This window comes from Nannospalax galili, unplaced genomic scaffold (assembly GCF_000622305.1).
Source record: "Nannospalax galili isolate Female #2095 unplaced genomic scaffold, S.galili_v1.0 scaffold1456, whole genome shotgun sequence".
Taxonomy (NCBI): domain Eukaryota; kingdom Metazoa; phylum Chordata; class Mammalia; order Rodentia; family Spalacidae; genus Nannospalax; species Nannospalax galili.
The window spans coordinates 325,778-348,086 of record NW_008338658.1 but is presented as its reverse complement, the minus strand read 5'-3'; the positions used below and the strand labels follow the sequence as shown (position 1 = coordinate 348,086).

At 45.0% G+C, this 22,309-nt stretch overlaps 1 protein-coding gene across 1 annotated transcript in view; it reads left to right on the top strand.

Moving 5' to 3' along the window:
- Positions 1–22,309, top strand: part of Spin1 (spindlin 1) — an 80,240-nt gene that overhangs the window by 25,327 nt on the left and 32,604 nt on the right. The window contains exons 2-3 of the mRNA XM_008833212.3: positions 13,233–13,446; positions 17,762–17,810. Coding sequence (XP_008831434.1) covers positions 13,395–13,446; positions 17,762–17,810 — 101 coding nt within the window. The 5' untranslated portion in view covers positions 13,233–13,394. The remainder of the gene's footprint in view (positions 1–13,232; positions 13,447–17,761; positions 17,811–22,309) is intronic.

The following is a 22,309-nucleotide window of genomic DNA, read 5'->3' as shown; positions in this document are numbered from 1 at the left end:
CATTTAGATTTCTGGAATCATTTGACATCATTTTGCAGATAGTCATGAGTCAGCTTCTGAGCAGATTCTTGTTTTGCTTTTGGAGTTTAATAGTATTTTCACATGTCCCTATTTAAATTTCTTCAGGTGTCTTAACATGTCCCTCCCAGTCTTTTAAGGGTTTACCCATTGCATTTAATTGGGTCTTTTTAGCCTCTTTATTAATAATTTAAAGTGTTATGATTACTTTTTTTAAATAACATTGACTTTTTGAAGTGGCTCATTTATCAGGTACACACTTTTTGGGAATGTGTTTTCACAATGTTGACATGTTCCTACATTAGCTGTGTTTGCTAGAAACTGGAGGCTAGGTCTAAAGCTTGACTAGATTTAGGTAAAACTTTAAAAGAATTTTTTTTTCCTCCTCCTTGTCCTCTGCTTTTTTTTTTTCGGGACAGGCGCTCATGTAGCCCAGAGTGGCATCAAATTTGCTATCTAGTGGAGGATGACCTTCTGGTCCTCTTCTCAGTGCTGGGGTTATTGGTTTGTACCACACCTGATTTACCGCAGGGCTGGGGTGGGGTTATACTCAGGGCTTCATGTGTTTTAGGGAAGCACGTTCCTGATGGAGCTATGTCCCCAGCCCTCATACCTTTTAAAAGGCAGGGTCTTGTGATTGACTTAGGCTGGCCTTGAACCTTAGGGGGAATAAAGTGAGGTTGACTCATTTTGGTCTCCCAGAGATGAAGGTTCACCTCCATAGTAAAGCAGCACCTCCCCTTTTTACTTAGCACCCTCTTCTCTGAACTTTGCTCTGGTCTTAGTGTCTGTCTTCCTATTTCCTATGAAACTCTTGTTGTCCTAGAAACAATGAGATTTTACCGTCAGCATTTGAAATTTTATTTTGTTTCATTCAGTTTTTATTACTTATTTAACCACATAATAAAATTACTTAAAGATGACCTGTGTCTTTTGGAAAACTTGGATGAATTGTTTAAATTGGTTGCAAAGGAACAAATTTATTTTCGGAATATTGTCGCTTACCTGATTTTTCGTACGAGACCAGGGCTCAGTGTTTTCCCAGGGAGCTGGATGCGTTTCTTGCTGGTCTTAAATAAGAGCTGGGCAGTGATCACATTTTGTACTTACTGATTGTAGCTCAGGAATGTGGAAGAAATTTTGCATTGTTCTTGTCAACATAAACACAGTGACCCTGGCCTGCGGACACAGATTCAGGCTGCCTGAAAGCCTTGTGTCAATGTAGAAATGATTTCATGAAGCAACAAAAGACAGTTAGAAATCAAGACCTTTTTCAGGTAAAAACTGGTGGAATTTTTTTCTATCATTATAGTAAGAAAACAACACAGTGCACCCAAGGCCATGGTGACTGGCCTGGTAACAGACCTCCTTTGATGTATGTACAAACAGGGTGAGGGATGTGGCAACCTGTTCCCAGCATTCCAGGAGCCAGGTGCCTTATCAGTCTTTTTCCCAGCATCCTGGGAACAGACACTTCCCTCCTCAAGTCTTTGCATCCACAAAACCTGGAGAAGTCTGTTTACGCTTAGTGAGTCGAGTGCTCTCCTCCTTAAGGGAACAAGGGAGGCCACTACAGCTGGTATTGTAGTGGTGAGAAATTACTGCAGAGGATAGTTGGGATTGATTGAACCAGTGACAGGACTGAGCCTGGAAGGGTTCTGGACAGTACATCAGTGTCAGAGTAGCAGGGACCCTGGCCAGCTGTCATTTTGGGGTGGTAGGAAGCTCTTTGTAGTAGTCTCTTGTTTCCTAGCACGTGACAAACCTGTCTGCTGTATTGTTGGCAGTAATGCTGAATGCTGCTTGGGAGCTGAGATGGTGTTTGAAGTGAAGTTTCTCCTTCCTGTTCAGTGCTTTTCCTGTGTGAGCATGGCAGAAAAGGAACTGGGCCAGGGCTTTGTTTACAACTGCAATTCCTGGAAGGGAAGACTGAGAAAATTAGCACTGTGATGGATTCTGTCTGGGAAAGATGATAAAACCATGGACACAGGTCTCTGAAATAAGAGGATTTATTCAGTGTTGTAAGTAACTAGCCAAAGTAAAGGACCTGCCATGGACCATGTGTCTTAAGTCATCAGGACATCATGGTCGCAGAGCAGAAGGGTCTTCGAGATTGAGGAAGTCGGGGTGTTTTTATGGTAGAAATCTGAGGAGAAGGTGTATATTGCTCACATTGGACTTATGTTGGTTGTGGACACGCGGCCTGGGACTCCAGGAAGCTGGCATAGTCTGGGGAGAGGTGGAACGTCTACCCATGAGGGAAAGAGCTTGTTGTTTGCCTCTTGTTTGTCCACTTCTACACACAGAACGTGCTGCTGTTGGGGTAGGAAACCTTCAACATACAGAAGGAGAATGGGGAGTAGTTTTTTTCCTTCATTTGTTTAGCCCAAAGCTGTCAGTATGAGAAAGCACCCTTTTTTTCCATCCTCTGCTCTGTGACTTAAGTTAGAACATGCTCCAGTTATTCTTTTATCACTTATATCAAGAAATTGTTGAGTTGGGCAGGAAAGATGTCTCAGTGGTTGAGAAACTGGCTGCTCTTGCAGAGGACCCTGGTTTGGTTCCCAGCACCCACATGGTAGCTAATACACCTCCTTGACTCCAGTTCCAGGGGATCCAACACCCTCTTCTAGCCTCCACAACTATTGCATGATGCGGGTGCACTTGCATGCAGGACATACAGGCAGGCAGAACAGTCATATACATGTAAATAAATAAAATTGTAGAATAGGAGTGTTTAGTATAAAAGAATTCTGGAATGATCATAGTTTTTAATTTATCTGTGTATACGCACACTTGTGTAGGCATGTAGGAGCGCTGGGATTACAGACACTAGAGCTGCTGTATCTGACTTTACATGGGTTCTAGGGATTCAAACACAGGTCTTCATGCTTGCATGGCAAGCTGTTTTACCCACTGAGCCTTCTCTCCACTTGATGGAAACCTTGGTGGATGGGAAATAACCAGATACTGTTGGATCCCCAGTCTGGGGTACCCAACGTTCACAGGAGGCCGCACCCCAATAGCTTAGTCCCCAGACCAGGAGATGCAACAAGCAAGAGGATTTTATTGGCATCTGCGCAGACGGGCTCCTGCCTCACTTGGAGAGGAGAAGAAGCCCCAAGCTCAGCTTGCAGGCTGCTTATAAAGGCAAAAACCACAAACCACAAGCGGCTCCTAAGCCAAGAAAAGCAGAAGCGGGAGGGGGATTTTTCGGGTGATTTCCAGCTTGGGCGAGGTGCACAAAAAGGTCAACTCTTTCTCAGCAGTTTAGAATTGTTTTTCGTTTTACTTCCTTGTACAACTTTTTCTTTGGCCTGGGGCACAGTTTGAATCCATCATTCCCCCCTTTTCTTATGGCAAGATTTTAATCCTAAAATCTATAGGTCTTCTGTTCTTTTTAGAGCATGGTATTGCTGAGTAAGAACCAAGGCTTGAGTCACCGATAGTCGGTCCCTGATAAATTGTAGCAGTCTATTGAGTATGCATGGTCCGAAGGTTAAAAGAAGGAGAAGAATAACTAGGGGGCCTATTAGGGTGGACACTAAGGTAGTTAACCAGGGGGTTTTATTAAACCATCCTTCAAACCACCCCTGTTTGGATTCATGGTCTCTTTGTCTTTTATCTAATCTCTGGTGGAGTTTAGTCATAGAATCTCTAACAACCCCCGAGCTGTCAGCATAGAAACAACATTCTTCACCTAGAGCTGCACAGAGTCCTCCTTCCTTGAGGAAAAGCAGATCCAGCCCCCTTCTATTTTGTAATACTGCTTCTGAGAGGGAGGTTAGGGATTTTTCTAAGTGGGTAATTGACTGTTCTATTGCCCTAATGTCTTCATCTACAGCCATCTGTAACTGCATAATGTTGTGGTCCCTGTATTAGTGCTGCTGTTCCGGTTCCTACCCCTGCTTCCACCCCTACTCCTAGAAGTATTGCCAGGGTTAGGGACACAGGCTCTCTCTTATCTGTTTGGTTGTTGCTCGAAAAACTGTTCTACAGAGTCTACGGGGTGGTAGAATACCCGGGGCAGGAGCTTAATCATGACACAGTAATCCTGAGAGGTATTAAGGACCATACTGGCTACACAGGGAGTTAGCCCAGAGTTGCATGCCCACCAAGCCCCCTGTGGAGGTAGGAGATAGTAATTCCCTTCCCCTGGGGGTACAGAAATAGTGGAATTGCAAAGGTGGGTGTGAGTTGGAGGTGGGTTTCCTAAGCAGAGTCCAGATCCCGAGACTTCTGTAAGGGTTAGGGGGTGGGGGGGGCCTCTCTATGGCATTGGTCAGTTGAGGTGGTGTTATTGAATGTCCCTTGTGTAGCTATGCCTTCGTAATAAGGGGGTGCTGCTGCTAAACACAGCCAACAAGATTCAGTTAGGTTGGGGTCTGTCTGTTTGATGGCCTCATGTGCTCCTTGGATTAGATTGAACAGTCTGGGAGGTGCTGCTGCCAGACACAGCCAACAAGATTCAGTCAAGTTGGGGTTTGTCTGTCTGATGGCCTTATATGCTCCCTGAACTAGATTGAACAGTCGGTTTCCCGTGGTTGAAACCTGTAACCTTGGGTAACTGGGGGTCTGTTCTGACAGGATGTTAGCTGGGGAGGTGTTAGGAAGAGAGTTGGGGAGGTGCTGTGAGGTAGCTTCAGGTATTAGAGCTAGCAGGGGATTTGGGTAGCTGGGGATGGGTTTCTGGATAGGCAAGACGGGGTTGGGACCTATGGCTGTTGGGTGGGAGGAAGTATCTCTTCTAATAGTAAAAAGGAGGCCATCATCTGTTCGTTCCTTATATAGTCTAATTCCCCAAGAATACCCCCATCCCAATCTGTAGCCTTTTTACCTGCTGTTGTGAATTCTACTGGGAGGGGGTTGCACCATTTACCTTGACAGGCCTGTTTATGAGTAGTTTTCCATTCGTCAAATTTTCCCTGCAAATGACTGTTCCCATGAGAATAATTTGCTTTTACAGTGATATAATCCCATGATGAGGTCGGGGACCACCAAGTGTCCCTGGTTGTCTCACATCCCCAGTTTTTGCAGTAAAAGTAGGCCCTCCCTCCACATTGGGGGTTAAGATATTTAGCCCTGTGGTTGCCTGGACAGACATAAAAGGTTAATGTACACAACATGGCCTGGTGTTCATGAGGGCCACATCCCCCCCATGGGTCAAGTCCCAGTCTCCCGGGGGGACTTTCCTTGTCCGGTGCCACCTCAGTATTCCAGTTTCCTTCTAAGTCCCAGGGCTCCGGTGCTCCTAAGGCTAATTTACACAAATCTGGATACAATGTAGGCCAGCAAGTGCCCTTGGGAGCCATTTTGTGGGTTTCAAACACTACAATACCCATTTGATTAATTACCCGCCAGGTGGTCAGCATAGGGAGATGGGGGCTTCCTTGACTGGGGACAAACCTACAAACAAGTAGAATCATTAGGTATCTCTGGAGAGTCTTATTTTTAGAGGGTTGGATGTTTTGAGTAGATGCCATTTTCCAGCATCCTCCTGGGCTGGGGCTCTTTTGGTGTGGGAAGCGTGAATCCAGGCTGAAATCCCGTCTACTTTGAGGGCCGTGGGCGTAGTCAGGACAACTGTGTAGGGTCCTTTCCACCGTGGTTCAAGAGTCTTTACGTGGTGTCTTCTCATGTACACCTGATCTCCAATTTGGTAGGAGTGGGGTGTTCGTGGACTCCCAGGCCGGTAGACAGCAGCCAAGGCCTCCAAACCTGGTTCTGGATGATCTGGAGGGCTTGGAGTCTTGTTTTCAGGCTGGGATTATCAAAAGAAGAGGGCAAGGGGGACAAGGTTACATTGAGGACAGGAGGCGGTCCTCCAAAAAGGATTTTGTAGGGGGTTAGGCCGTGTTTTTTTGAGTATTTCTAGCTCGAAATAGAGCTAGAGGTAGGAGCTGCACCCAGTCTTTAGTGCCAGTCTCTAAAGCTAATTTGGTTAAGGTTTTTTTAATAGTTTTATTTATTTATTTTTACCTGTCTTGAACTCTGGGGTCTGTAGGCACAATGTAATTTTTAATTAATCCCCAATGCTTTGGCCATTCCCTGACTTACCTGGGAGACGAAGGCTGGGCCATTATCAGATCCAATTACCTTGGGCAGTCCAAATTGAGGGAAGATTTCTTCGATTAGTTTCTTCACCACAGTCTGGGCTGTTTCCTTCCGGGTGGGGAAAGCTTCAACCCACCCTGAGAAAGTGTCTATAAACACTAGGAGATATTTATAACCATATTTTCCTGGGAGGACCTCAGTAAAATCTACTTCCCAATTAGTCCCTGGTCACGTCCCTCTTTCTCTCATGCCAGACGGGACCTTTGATCTGGAAGCATTCACCAGGGAGCATGAGACACAATCTCCCACTACCTTCTGGACTAGCTGGTTAAGGTCTGGGAAATAATAGAATTGTTCTTCTCTTTCTATCTCCACATTTTAGTTTCAGGATCCATTATTGCGCCCAACTCCTGGGCTACTTTTAGGTCTTGTTCGGAATAAATGAAGAGATCTTTTTCTGGTTCCTCTGCGTTCTCATCCTCCGGTGACGATTGGGCATAGAGAATGCAGGTGCCCTCTGCTACCTGGCGGGCAGTTTCATCTGCCATCCTATTGCCCCGAGCAATCAGCCCCTGGTCTCGCTGATGTCCAGGGCAATGGATAATGCTGACCTTTTTAGGCAAATACAGAGCTTGTAGAAGGGCCACTATTGTTTCTTTATTTTTAATGTTTTTACCCGCCGAGGTGAGGAGCCCCTGTCTCCAGTAAATTTCTCCATGTACATGAGCTGTGGCAAACGCATAGCGGCTGTCGGTGTAAATGTTGACCTTTTTGCCCTCTGCTAATTTTAGGGCCTGGGTTAGGGCTTCTAATTCAGCCCGTTGGGCCGATGTTCCGGCCGGCAGGGCTTGGGCCCAGATTATCCGTTCTCCATCGACCACCACCACCCCTGCCTTACGCTCACCGTCTCGTAGAAAGCTGCTCCCATCCGTATACCAAGTGGCATCTGCATCGATTAGGGGCTGGTCGGTGAGGTCTTCCCTAGCCCCATGCATCTCTGCAAGTATTTGCTGGCAGTCATGGGGAATCTCAGTGCTTTTCTTGGGAGCTGGTAGCAGCGTGGCAGGGTTTAAGGTGGCCGGGCTACCAAACTTGATCTTTTCTGGATTTAATAGTAGTGCCTGGTAATGGGTCACCCTGGCATTTGACAGCCATCTGTCAGGGGGCTGTCTAATGATGGACTCCACCGCATGTGGTGTTATAATAGTTAGGGGCTGACCCATGGTGAGTTTGTCTGAGTCTTTTACCAGGGATGCTATTGCCGCCATGATTCTCAAGCATGGGGGCCAGCCAGCAGCCACATTGTCCAGTCTCTTCGAGAGATAAGCCACTGGCTTTTCCAGGGTCCCAAAGTCTGAGTAAGAACTCCTTTTGCCATTCCTTTATTTTCATCTATGTATAAGATGAAAGGTTTTGTCAAGTCTGGCAATCCTAGAGCTGGAGCTGTCAGCAGCACTCTTTTTATTTTGTCAAAAGATCTCTGGTGTTCTGCCCAGATGAAAGGGGTCCCTTGTCAAGGGATATAGAGGAGCCGCTATTTCAGTGAAACCCGGTATCCATAATCTACAGAATCCTGCACTTCCCAAGAACTCTCTGAGTCCTCTGGCTGAGGTTGGTGGGGGGATAGAGGCTACTGTCTGTTTCCTGCTTTCTGTCAGCCAACGTTGCCCTCCCTCCAACCTATAGCCCAAATAGTTTACCTGCTGTAGGCAGATCTGGGCTTTCTTTGCCGAGGCTCGGTATCCAACTTCCCCCAGTCTCAATAGGAGAGCCTCCAGCTTCCGTCTCGGCCGCTAAGAGGAGGTCATCTACATACTGGAGGAGCATAATCTGTGGGTTTCTTACCCGGAAGTCAGCCAGGTCATGATGTAGAGCTTCATCCAACAGAGTAAGGGAGTTCTTGAATCCTTGGGGAAGTCGCGTCCAGGTTAGTTGTCCCGATATTCCAGCTTCAGGGTCCTTCCATTCAAAAGCAAAGATGGGCTGGCTAATGGGGCTCAGCCTTAGGCAGAAGAACGCATCCTTCAGGTCAAGTACAATATACCACCTGTGACTGGGAGGTAAAGAACTCAGGAGATTCTAGGGATTAGGAACAGTGGGATGGATATCTTCTATCCTCCGATTGACTTCTCTTAAGTCTTGGACCGGTCGATAGTCATTTGTTCCTGGCTTTTTCATGGGGAGCAGCGGGGTGTTCCAAGGGGATTGGCAGGGCTGGAGTATGCCCATTTGTAAGAGTCTTTGGATATGGGGCCCGATTCCTTCTCGGGCCTCTCTGCTCATAGGGTATTGTTTGATTGAAAATGGGTTGCAGATGGTTTTAGAGTGACCACTATTGGGGGCTGGTTGAATGCCAGTCCTGGGCCTCTTGTCTCAGCCTATGCTGAGGGGATCTTAGTTAGCCAGTCTGATACACCAGGGGTCCCTATTATTGGTCCTTCATATAACCAATGTTCATCTTCCAGCCATAGGGTTAGTACTTGTAGTGGTGCTCCATCTTTTCCTTTTAGGGTAGCTCCCTTTCTGGTGAAGTGGATGTGGGCTCCCAGCTTAGAGAGTAAGTCTCTCCCAGGAAGGGGGTATGGACAGTCAGGGACCAGCAAAAATGAGTGGGAGACCTGTCCCGTGCTGAGGTCCACTTTTCTTTCTGTAGTCCATCTGTATGTTTTTCCACCAGTGGCTCCTTGGACCCAGGCTGTTACTCATGGGTCCCTCGAGTGTTACTCATGGGTCAAGACCGAGTGTTGGGCTCCTGTGTCTACCATGAAGGTAGTCAATTGCCCCCCTACCTTTAAAGTTACCCTGGGCTCAGGGGGGAGCTCCTGGCCCCAACTGCCCTAGTCCCCTAGAGTCAGGACTGGGGTTGTTTTCTTTTGAGGTTTGTTCAGCTTCTTCGGACATTCTCGAGCCCAGTGTCCTCTTTCCTTGCTCGAGCCCAATGTCCTTTTTCCTTGCAATCGGCACATTGGTCTTTATCTACTCGGGGCCTCCTTTTGTCTCCGAGGTCCCTACCTGGTCCTGCTCCCTGAACTACTGTGGCCAAAATTCGACTTAATTCTTTATTTCTCTTTTTCTCTCTTTTATCTTCTCTAGCTTCCTGTTTTCTGATTCTGTCCTCTCTTTCTTCTAATGTTTCCCGCCTATTATAGATTCTTTCAGCTTCTCTTACTAAATCCTGCAAGGAGTACCCCTGAAGGCCTTCTAGCCATTGGAGCTTACCACGAATGTCAGGAGCTGATTGTCCTATGAAGGCCATAATAAGATCTGCCTGACGCTCCTGGGCCGTGGGGTCAAAAGGGGTGTACATCCGATATCCCGCTATTAGACGCTCTAGGAACCCTGCGGGGGTTTCATTTTCCCCCTGGGTTATAGCATGTACCTTTGCCAAATTGGCTGGACGCCTTCCGGCCCCTTTGAGACCCACTATCAGAGTCTGGCGATAAGGACAGAGATGCTCCCTACCAGCCAGGGTCTCGTGGTTCCAGTTGGGTCTGGTCAGAGGAATTCCTTCGTCTATTTCATTTGGGAGCAGAGTGGGTCTCCCATCCTGCCCGGGCACGTTTTTCTGGGCTTCTAGGATGACTCGCTTTCTCTCCTCTGTGGTTAAAAGCGCCTGGAGGAGTTGTTGACAGTCCTCCCAGGTGGGTTGGTGGGTGAGGAGGATAGACTCTATTAAAGCAGTTAGAGCCTGAGGGTTCTGAGAAAAAGAGGGGTTATGGGTCTTCCAATTATACAAGTCAGAGGCTGAAAAAGGCCAGTACTGGAGCTGATCCCCTACAGTTCGGAGGGGAAAAACCTGGGCAGTCCAGATTCCATCAGAGGGGCCCCCTCTGTCCATCCTCAGGCGGAGTCTGCTAGATGGAGGGGGAGATTGGTCGGGTTCGGTAGAATCGGGAGAGGGATGAGGTTCCTGGGATGGAGGTGCCTGCACGGGTGGATAGGGAGGCGGAGGATCAAGGAGAGTTAGGGAGGTTTGGTCCTCGGGGAGAACTGGCTTTTGTTTTGTCTTTTCAGGGGAGGACTGAAGGGGCAGGAGGGAAGAAGTGAGATTCAGGGGAGCTGAAGGGGTAAGGGGCCCTTGATCAGTTTCTCTGGTTTCCCGAGGAGGCAGGAACAGCCGTGCCCAAGGTGTGGGGTTCCGGGCCAAGTCTTCCCAGGTGACTATATAAGCCACCTGGTCTGGGTGTCCGTGTGGTCCTGGGTGGAAAATGTATTCCTTAACCTGTAAGATAGTAGCAAGGTCAAAAGTCCCATCCTTTGGCCATCCTTTCTCAAAAGAGGGCCACTCAGAGGAACAGAGACTCTGCCACTTCTTCTTTGGGACCTCCACTGATAAGTTGTGGGCTCATTCCATGACCTCTTTCCAGTATTCTAGAGTTAAGCTTAAAGGGGTAGTTAGTGACTGACCCATGGTGGAGGTCACAGAAGAGAGAGAGGAGGAGAGAGAGATAAAGATGCCACTCCAAATAATAATGACCAATGAGTGTGCTTGTGGACGAGTACCTATCGTTGCCCAGTTTTTCTTCTGCGGGGGACGTGAATTTATCTGGGATTCACGCCTGGGACCCCCTTATTCTTTCACAGGAGTCCTTTGGCGACGAGCGCCCTATGGCTCTTATTTGCTCGACCCGTGCCCGCGGGGCTTTTTCAGTGGCCGGAAAAGAAAATAGAGAAGGGTGGAAGATATAGAAAACAAATGGAGGGGAAAAGGGAAGAAGCTTTTAAGACAGAAAGTGTATACAGAAAGCGTATAGAAAAATACAAAACCAGACCTCCCCCTTTTAAGACATTAACACAACCATCAAGTACACACACATCACATTGAATCACATACGTGTGGACCGGTCCTTCTTTCGCTCAGATGTGCACTGCACTCATCAATTTCACTTTCAGGATCCTCAAGCACAAATACAGACAAACACAAAACAAAAAGTCCTTGCCACGTGTTTCTTGACTCAAAAACTGAAAGTACAGATTGGGAGGGGAGTAGCCAAGCCAATCTCCTTTCTCCCGGGGTGAGGAAAGCTACGCTGTTCTCCCCACTCCAGATCACTCTGGTCACTAAGGCCAGAGTGTCGGAACCAGGGGCCTCTGGGCACGTCTGTCACTCCTGCTGGTTCCCAGAATACAGACTTCCCGCTGGTTCCCAGAATACAGACTTACAGGTCCTGTACAGGCACAATTGTTCAGACGGAACGTTCCCAAAACAGGAAATGACTGACAGACATTAAGACCAAGACAAACCACAAGACGTCTGTCCTTACCTCCTGCTGATCTGAGGAAGTGGGTCTGGGGGGGGGGGCGCGACTGAATCCCGGACGAGCCCCCAAATGTTGGACCCCCCCCCAGTCTGGGGTACCCAATGTTCACAGGAGGCCGCACCCCAATAACTCAGTCCCCAGACCAGGAGATGCAACAAGCAAGAGGATTTTATTGGCGTCTGCGCAGACGGGCTCCTGCCTCACTCGGAGAGAAGAAGCCCCGAGCTCAGCTTACAGGCTGCTTATAAAGGCAAAAACCACAAACCACAAGCGGCTCCTAAGCCAAGAAAAGCAGAAGCGGGAGGGGGATTTTTCGGGTGATTTCCAGCTTGGGCGAGGTGCACAAAAAGGTCAACTCTTTCTCAGCAGTTTAGAATTGTTTTTCGTTTTACTTCCTTGTACAACTTTTTCTTTGGCCTGGGGGATGGTTTGAATCCATCAATACCAGAGGTCTTCAGTGTGCACAGATGACTGAGGACTAATAGAAGATAGCAAAAGGATAGCTGTCAGTACACTGCATGGCTTGTGTTTTCAAGTGGAGGCTTTGTGGTAAGAGAACTTGTGGAAGGATCTGCGTTGAGCAATGTGAGTTGTCACCATCGCAGGGTCTTTGTGTGAGGGGTCTCTGGTGGCAATAGGTAGGTAGTATTTTGCTAAAATGCTTCCTTTGGAGAGGTATAGGCAGGAAGAGTGAAGAGGGTAATAGGTCTTTGGATATGTCAGTGTGGGCAGTGTCAAGTGAGGGGACGTGAGGCCTGATGTGGCAGGTGGAGAAGGTCCCACCTACTTGTTGGTGGCCTTCCTGGGAGGCCTGGTTTCTGTAGGCAGGCATGGTGGGAGCAGTACCTCCAGAGTAGCTGCTGCCTGTGTTCTTTCTGGACTGTGCTTGTTCAATATGTTGTTTGCTACTGTTTGATTTATTTACTTTACTTCAGTGTAAGCTTACAAGCAGTAGGCACTGAAGTAATAATTATTAAACAAATTAGTCGTAAAACAACAATTTTTTTTTTTTTAAACTGTCTTCCTTTGTGAATGACACAAGGTTTATGTAGTTTTGAGGTTGGCCTTCCTATGTTGCCCAGGCCAGCCTCAGACTCCTGGCCTTCAGCTCTCTTCCTACCTTGGCCTCCCAGATGTCCAAGATTTCAGGCTTCATAACTCCTGGTTATTTAGAATTTTTACTCTAAGCTGATTTCTCTGTCTTTCATTTGGATTCTTGGGTATTTTAATTATTTTGCTGCTTTTTAGTCTCCAACATTCCCTTTAGTTGTTGAACTTATGAATAATGGGCATAATGGTAGCAGGCATGCCGATGAATGCTTGAGGGCCCCAGGCCACCAGTGACCTTGGAGAATGTGTGTGAAAATATTTTGCTCTCTGGCTTCTACAGTTCTGGATCCAAATTGGGTGTAAGAGATAGTAGTGAAATGACTTAAGTCTTTGAAGGTTCCTCTGAGGTTACTGGACTCTTCCCTGTAGTTTCTGAAAGGTTAGAAGCAAAAAAGAAAAAGCAAAATTATGCTGTCCCTCCCAAGACTTGGCCTGCGCCTGTGTCATCCAGCTACACTCCCTTAGTCACCTGGACTGCTGTTGCCTCCCCCAGGAGATAGGTTGGGCCAGGCTACTAAGTCTTTTCTGAAACCTCAGTGTCTGCCTGCTCTGATGGGTAGCAGCAGGGTGAATTAGGATGTGATGGGAAAGGACTTTGGTCTCTCAGTGGCCTTCCTCTGGTCTCAGAATTGTGTCAGGCTTCCCCTTCTGTCCTTCAAGTGTTGCCTTTGCTGGGAACCAGGTCACTGTTTCAGGGATCAGTGCATTTAGCTGAGAATTAACACTTATGTTTTATATCATATTTAGAGGCTCACTAGGCATTTTGCTGTGTTGATGCTCATTTTACAGAGTGCTTGAGAGTCCACGTGTTTTTGCTGAACTTGTAAAAGAAACACCTGGATGGTGGACTAACAAGAACACTGACCTTCTGTGGGGAGCTTCCTTCATATTGGAGAACACTGAATTTTCACCCTAGTCCAGCAGCTTTGCTGCTCACGTAAATACAGATGAATGAAGACCCCATTCGGGAAGACACCTGGCCAGCGGTCCAGAGCTGATGCAGGTAAGCATTGCAGCTCTGCCTGTATTTTAGTATAATAGACATTTTAGAACAGTGATTTCACATAGTACCTAGCAGTTTGGTCTTCGTAAAGCTTTATAGTTCTTGGTATTTTGTACATATATCCGTTCATACATATATGTGAAAGAAGAGTTTTAGTTTCTTAAAAAAGAGGGTCATCATGCTAAATATTACTTCTGTATAACCTAGCAATTTACAAGTAGCTGGTAAACTTAGCAAGTGAATTTTAAGTGCCTGTTTAGTAGGATTATAGTTAAATCAAGGAATTATTTTTTAAGCAAAGAGAATGAAATGTTAGAATATTGAACTTAGTGAGAGGAAATTGAGTAGCTTTGGTGCAGGAAGAGGATCTAATTCAGTTTTTAGAATGTTTATTTGAAGTAAATTTATTGATAGGGATCTGAAATGAAAGATTAAAGCCAGGTGCTTATAATCCCAGCACTGTGGAAGTGGAGGCAGGAAGACCACAAATTCAAGGCCATCCTCCTTTATGTAGCAAGTTCCAGGCCAAACTTTTCTACTTGAGATCCTGTCACATGGTTAATAGCAACAAGGATAGAAGTGAAGACCCCCCACCCCTCCTTTTTTACCCCCTGGAAAAACAAAAAATAAAGTCTTACGGAATATATTATAAAATAACAAGTGAACCCTTCCTCCCTCTTGTCCTCCTTTCCTTATAACAGGGTCTTATGAGCCTAGGCTAGCTTTGAATTTACAGTGATCCTACTTCTGCTTTCTAGTGTTAGAAGTGACAAGAAAATGATGGAGTGACAAGAAAATGATACTTTTGGGGGTACTTAATCCTCTTCGTTTCAGATAGGCATTTGAACATTGAAAATGTCCCCTGTCCCATTGTCTTTGACTGGGCTCCACTGACCCTCAGCAGTGCCAGTTGAGGCTTCCTACCCTTGAGTGGTTCTGATTGGGTTAAGTTGTGGTCTTCTCTTTGCTTTTCTCTCCAGTTTGTAAATAGTTGCTTATCTTGTGGTTTTTAATGTTTTACTTGCATGAAGGACATAGAAGTGACTTAAACCCTTGCATGTTACACCAAAAAACTGGAAACTATCTTGATTAGGTTTAATTTGTAAGAGCTGTTGGTTTCCTTTTGTGTAGCTTCTGGTTTCTACTGTGATCACACAGTACCTTGTGTTCCTTGAGTACTGTTCTCAGGACTCTGACTTCTCAGACTGACTCTGGACAGCACTGCTGCTTGTTCCCGTCTCCTCAGCCTCGCCTCCTAGCTTGTTGTTCTCTTTATTATGAGTATTTTGCCTGCGTGTGTATAAATGTGTGGTGAAGTGCTCATAGAGACCAGAAGAGAGCATTTGATCCCCTCGAACTGTAATTAAGGACAGTTAGCTGCCATGTGTACACAACCCACGTCCTCTGAAATAGCAGCCAGTGCTCTTAACCACTGAGCTGTCTGTCCAGCCCCTACCTTGTGGCTTTCAGTTGTCCATTCATACGTAAGATTAAAGCATTATTTGGTGTGAATGTTTACCTTTACCTGACTGACAAATGGCAGATTCTCAATAGGAAAGTCTGCTCTGGCAAGTGTGGTGTGTGTAGGAAAAGCTTTGTCTTTCAAGGTACAGTGATGGTGACCTGGTTTCGTAGCATTTGGGGTACCCAGTGTGGGGTCATGGGGGTGGGTTGTGTAGAATACTGTGGGGATGGGAGAGGGGATGGGAACACCTGTTGCAGTTCCAGGAGATCTTGAATGAAGCCTTTTTCTGTGGTCTACCTCCTTCCCTACTTAGAGGTGTCTAGGGGTGCTTCTGGGGCGTTGCTCCCACTCTTGACTTAACCTTATTGTCACTGTTTGTGGGTGCCACAGTCAGTTTTTGTCACCTTTGTTCCCAGCTCAGTGGGTCTAGGTGGCTTTCCAGGCAGTCAGGTCCCCAGCACGCCGTCTTTATTTCTCAGGAGCTATAAGCTTTTAGACCATTTGGCTGCTTAATACCTTTAGTTAGTGTTGAAAAGTTGTAAATGTACTGTTTACTAGAAAACCAAGGAGAGGAGAGCTTGCAGACAGTGCAGAAAGAAGTCTTCCTGCCCCACTGTCTCCCAGAAAGCCACTCTGCTGACCTGTGAAGAACTTTTTTCTTCATACTTGGCCATTTAATGCGTGCTCCTGATGAACAAAAGTGTTTCTTGCTTTTCAGCCTCTAATCTCTGTTTTCTTTTTTATTCTCTTCAAAATATTAGAAATTTCATTGTGATTGTGTCTTAGAACTATGAGTTTTAAGAAGATTGTTATTCAACTGTTCAGATAGTTTTTGGTATTTATGTTTGATTTAATTCTGATCTGATAAGTGATAACATTTTTCGTGATTTCAGGTTATTTTAGGCATATTGAGACTGGAGTTATGGCAACATGTGGTTGGTATATCTGAGCGAGGTTGCCCTGAGACCTAGGGAAATGTATTCTGGTGTTCGTTTCAAGTCGGCTGCTAAGGTTCAGTGTTTATGTCCTTTTGATTTCTGCACACTTGTTACATCAGTTGTTGAGAGAAGAGTTGTATCCCAAAGCATAATTATGGATGTGGCTTTGATTTCAATTCGGTTGGGTTTTGCTGCATGGATTTCAGTACTCTGCTGTTAGGCCTTTGTGTATTTAAGGTTATTTCGACTTCTTGACGAATCAGCCTTCTTAGTGTTTTGAAATGTCTTTTCTGATCCACAGTGACATTTGTCCTGAGGTTAATCTGAGTCTCTTAGTTGCTATAGCTGTACTCTGTATCCCATGTCATTGTGTTGGCTGTCCATAGGTGGGTTGGTAAAGATTTAGATCACTGTTGTCCCCTTAGCCTGTGCTTGAGTGCTTTTCATCACATCTCCAAAGCTCAACCATTGCTTTCCCTTCCGCTTCTCCTTTTTCTCAGAGTCTTAGTTTCCTGTTTGTGAACGGGGATTGCTCTGTAGGTCTTGGCTGGCTCATTCTCCTGGTTTGTTTCTTTGTGCAGGTTCGGGAAGTTTGTATTGTTGTGGGTCAAGCTCACTGATTGAAATGGTCTGCTAATTCTGTCCAGTAAGGTAGTGGTATTTTCATTTTTGATGGTGTTCTTTTTACTGGTTTGGCTTGTTTTCCTTATATTTTCCTGATTTTAGGGAATATTTGAATGTGTTTATTTTTTAATGTTCTTGTCTGCTAAATGCTTTGCTTTGGTTGTGATCTACTTGGTTATTGGTGTTTCTCCCCTCCCACCTTCCTTCCCTCCCTATATGTAGACCAGGCTGGCCTTAAACTTATGGCAGTCCTTTGTCTCTGCCCCCTGAGTGCTGGGATTATAGACAGGTACCATTAGTCTGGGTTACTTTTCTGTGTCTCTGTGGGGAGGGGTGGGGGGGTCGGTGGGTGTGGGTGTGGGTATGTGTGTTGTTGGAGATCAACTCAGGGTCTTGTGCATTCTAGGCATATGCTTCACCAACGAGTTAATACACCCAGGTCTTTCTTGTCTAATAATGTGGAAGGGAAGGTGTTGGACATTTGAAGTGTTGTGATGTTGAGCCACAGGGATTTTGTTGACATTTTAGAGAGTTTGCTTGCAAGTAGATATTAAGGATGGACTTTTAGTATTCTGTGTTAGATAGGCTACTGCAGCCTTCCTAAGAAGTTCTAAGTATTTTTTTTTCTGATTGCCCTGGCTAGATGGAATTTGAACAGCTTTATTGTTTTGTGAATTCTCAGAATTACTCATGGGCAGATACATGTTTAGCCAGAGCCTGAGCCCCTTTTGCCTTCCACCCAGCTGAGTTTTGGGGTTCTCTTCTGAGTAGCTCTCTTTGTATATACTGCTGCACACTGCCAACCAGCAGTCCTCTGCAACTCCAGTCTGACACTGCTGGGCAAAGTTGTATCTCCTCAAATACCATCATTCGTACAGGGTTTTCAGGAATGAACTCGGTCAGCGTGGCCACCTTGTTTGCTAGTTTGCTTCTACCTCCTGTAGGCCTTTGCTGCACGGTGTCTGAAACCAGATGCTTCTTCAGATGTATTTTGCCCTGTTTCCTGGTTTATGGGGGGAAGATGAGGTCTATACCATTACTACAGCAGTCGCTGGGAGTGTTACCATTAATTTTGTTCATGTGACTGGTTTTGCTTTTATAAGGCTGATCTGGGAGTGGAGAATCATTGTGTCTGCCATTTTGTCTGCTCAGAGTATCGCCTTTTTAAAGTTAAGTAGATGCATGGCTCTGACATGTTGGCTGTTATGTCTTGCTTTCACGTTTTGTGTAGCAGGTTTTTTTTTTTTTAAATCCTCTTTTCACTGCCCATAACTCACCTCTTTTGTAGGCCATGCTGGAGTATCTGCAAACATGATGAAGAAGAGGACATCTCACAAGTAAGCAATTCTCAAACCTCCTTTTTAGATATCTAGCACACAGGACTACCTCTTGCACATGGGCCTTCATAGCTCACCTCAGCCTGATGCCTAGTTAATGGTGTATGGTCTCCCTTCCATTCCTTCCTTGGTCTGGCTGAAGTGTGCTAGGTAAGCTATTCAGTTTGTAACAGCCTTTGAGTTATAACCAGCCTCTGTCTTAATGGGAACCAACCTGATGACAAGAAATGACTGGTGTGGTAGCACAAGGTGAACCTCTCCCATTGTCTCATTGGTGAGGCTGTACAGTCCAGATGCAGGGTCCCTCTCCAGGGCTTTATCTGCTGTTAGCCTGGTTACTGAACAGGGATGGTGTCTGATGCCAGAAGGCCATTTGGCTGCTGCTGTGCTCTCTGCTTTGGCTGTAATTTATAGAAAGTGTACTCATTTAAAGTATAATTGAGCAGCTATGTTTAATGTATATATAGCCCTAGCTGGCCTTGAACTTACACTTCTGCCTGAACTGCTCAACTCTGGGATTACATGTGTGCAGACATGTGTCATCAGGAACACAATAACCATGTTCTAAAATGACAATTTGTTCTAGTCCTACAATCTGTAGGTGCCATACACTGATTACTGCTCCTGTATCCTGAATATATATGTACAGTGACTTGAATGGGAGGGACTTGGTGTTACAAATGAGCACCCTCTGTCACCTACCCCTCTTTAGGCTCTCTAGCTGTTATGTTAGCAAGTGATTCACAGTGGATATTTGTGTCCCTCGCTCGCTTTAGTAGAGGCTGGAGAGAGAGTAAGTGGTCTCTTGATCATGGACAGTTTGGTAAAATAGGAATGCACTTCAGTAATGGCCAGTGATTGATCCAGGTACGTCTTTCAATCAGATGGATGCATACTGTGTAATGTAAAAGCACTATTCACCTGAAGAAATTACTTAGTAAAAATTTGAAAGATAAGTGTGCCCTTCCTCAGACAATAACATCTTTATATTTCCTTGTCTTCCTGGTTTTGCTGTATCGTGTGATGTGCTAATTTATGTGGTACTCATTCATGGCATAAATGGTAAGCCAACTCTTGCCTCAAATAGGCGATAACAATAAGACAGAAATATAAACCACAAATACTAGGCATTGGGCCAGGTGAAATGCCCCTTTGCAAGACCAAAACAGTCCATTCAAAATAGGTTTGCCACTTAAGAGACTTTCAGGAATATTAAAGTGCACTTTGTTTTAGGACGCCTGCTCCCCCCCTCCCCGGTCTGTTTTTGAGACATGGTCTCCCTGTAGCCCCAGCTGTCCTGGAACTCACTATGTAGACCAGGCTGGCCTTGAACTCACGGAGTGCTGGGATTAAAGGCGTGCACCACCATGCCTGGCAAGACCCCTGCTTTTTAAAACATATTTTCAAATAATCACCTATGATTTTAAAAGTTCATTTACTTAAGATTTTAGTCATTTGTTGATCCTGTAGGTGTATTATTCATGCATTTTGTGCAAGGATTCCTGTACCCTTCCTAAGCAATACTATGTATCATTTTCTTATGGGTTTGGCTTTTTCGAGCACAAAAAGTTTTAAAACTACCTATTAACCTTCAGGGTCAATACAGTTAGAATACATGGTTATATGTGTATGAGATTGTGAAAGAATAAAAAAAAAATAATCTAAAAAAGCCACTTGAGGGTTTATAGGCGTGCCATCCAGAAGAAGCTTGTGTTGTATGTTCCACATTTTGGAAACTCCATTTATTGCTTTCACAGGTTTACTTCTGATTAAGGCTTGAAGCCATGAGTACATTACATTGCAGCAGAAGCTGAAATGGAAGAAGTCCTCAGTGCACATTTAAAGAAGCCTAGAGGGCAAAAAAAAAGCCAAAACAGATATTCCCATATTTAGTGATGGTTACTGATATTTGAATGGAGTGAACAGAGTAGACCATGAAGCTTTGGAGAGTCTCTCTGTACGGTTCTTGGCTGGCGTGGGGCCTTTTCAGATTCCTTCATGTCTGAAGCTCTACTTGCTCACATCTGAAATCCAAGTACTGGACCAGATAGAGTGGTGAGCTTTCAGCTTTTCATCATAAATTTCCTTCTGCGGCTGAATTTTTTTTGTTTATGAAAACCAAATCTTAAACAGCAGAACTGTAGCCTCTTCCCTCCATTCTGAGGCAGCATTGTGTTTTGACAGTGGCTCTCCTGTTTTTCACTTGAGTGGGAGGGTTTAGGAGAACCTCATATAAAGATACTGAGGGAGAATCAACAGAGCTGCTCAGTACACATACACCTGTCCTCAGTGCACACACCTGTCCCTGGTAGGTGCTGGAAAATTCAGGAGTTCATCTTGACCACAGAGGAAATGGCATGTATTTGTTTTGACCCCTGCCGCTGCTAGGGAATTCATTGGGGGGCCTCAATATACTAGGCATGTGCTACCACTGAGCTGTAGCCCAGCCCTTCATTTTATTTTTAATGGAAATCAGCTGTGGGCTGGGTGACTCCTCGGTTTGGGGGGACAGACTGATAGACAAGCCTTTCACGATTTTCTAGGAAGTTGTTTGGGATGAGAAAATACAGTTGGAAAGCATCTAAAGTGAGCTTTGGTTTTATTTCTAGATGTTATTTTACTCCTCTCCTCCATTTGAAGAGGGGATGGGTCTCTTATTTCAATGCACTGTCTGTTGAAAGGAAGGATTAGAGGTCACATATTTTTTTCAGTAATTTGCTTTTAAAGAGTAAATGCAATAGAAATTGACTCAGTCTGTAAAGTCTTTGCCATGCAAGCATAAAGACCAAAGTTCTCATCTTCAGTGCCCTTGTAAAAAGTTGGACACAGTGATACAAGGCTGTAATCTCAGTTCAGGGGAGGGAGGCTGAGACAGGCAAATACTTGTCCTGCCAGTCTCACAGAATCTCCTGAGTTCCAGGTTCACTGAGAGATTCTACCTCAGAAAAATAAAGTGGAGCGTGATTGAGGAAAACACCAGATATCAGCTTCTGGCCTCCCTAGAGTGTGGGAACACACAAACCCACCCCCACAAAATGTATACACACAAAGTAAACACAGGATAAATGTGAAACCTAGGTTGGTCTCGAACTTACTGTGTAGCTGGGGATGACTGAACTTCTGATTTCTCCTGCCTTCTTTGCTTTCTGAGTGCTGGGATTACAGGCATGTGCCTTCATGCTAAGTTTGATATGGTACTGGGGGTCAACTCAGGGCTTCATGCATACTAGACAAGGATAACCAAGCTGTATCCAAAACCCTACCTTCTGTTTTAAAGATACAAACCCTAATCACTGATGGAGAATGTCTCAGCACTCCCTGTCCCTTACAGTTTCATGGTAACCCTGTCAAGCTGGAGCCATGAGCTCTTACTACAGGTGAGAAAAGAGATAAAGCAACTTGTCTGAGGCTAGGCAGCTAATCAATAATGGAGCTAAGGCTAGACATAGGTTAGCTACCACAGCGCATCCCTAGCTTTGTGCTTTGTTGCCTCATCTGAAAATTCGTTATTTCAGTTGCAGATGTTCAGACTGCACAGTGCTGGGTATAGGCATCTAAATGGACCACAGTGTTGACAGTCTTAACTTGGTCAGAAATGTCCCCTTACAGTAGCTCACTCTTACTGTGGAGGTCCCTTAGGCATGTGAGTGTTTGCTGTGGGCATAATTATGTGCTCAGTTGTATAGATGAGCCCACAGTAACATACATGAAGATACTGTTGTACTTCATCTTGTTTTTATATTGTCATTTTACACCAGGAAATGACAGCACTATGTGTAGGAAATTTGTAAAATAACAATTGCTAGGAAAGCAAGTTTCCTTTTTCTAATTGTTGGTTTGTATCTTGCAAAAAGACAATGATTTTGATTTAACTAATTTTTTTTTCTTCTAAAATTTGCTAGAATCCAAAGTAAGAGAATTGCTTTTGATAGAACAATACGAAGACTGTAACTATAAGAATCATTTATAGTTAATCCATACAGCCAAGTCCACAGTGTATGGCAGCTTGACTGACTCATGGAGAACTGTGGTAGTGACAGGCTGTCATATATACATGTTGCCTGAGCATTGGCTACCAAAATTAGACTCTTTTTTAATTAGTTTCCTTTTCAAAATTAGTATACAAAGTAGTGGATTTCATTGGGGAGTTTTGTTTTCATAGATACTTTGTTTTTAGACCCTTTCTCCACTCCCCTTTTTCTGTCCCACCTCTGCTCCGTTCTGGTATCCTCTCCCTTTTCATCCTCAACCATTCCATACCATACCCCCACCAAGGTCCACTTTCTAGCTTCATGACTTACACTCCCTCCCAAATACAAAATTAAAATCTAGGCTTCTACGTATGAGAGAGGTGAGTCTGGAACACTTTGCTTAAGATAATTTCCATTTCCATACAATTCCTTGAAAGTGTCATGGTTTCATTTTTTTTTTTTTAATAGCCAAATAAAATGTCATTGTATTTGTGTACCATATTGGAATATAACACGATGTGTTTTATA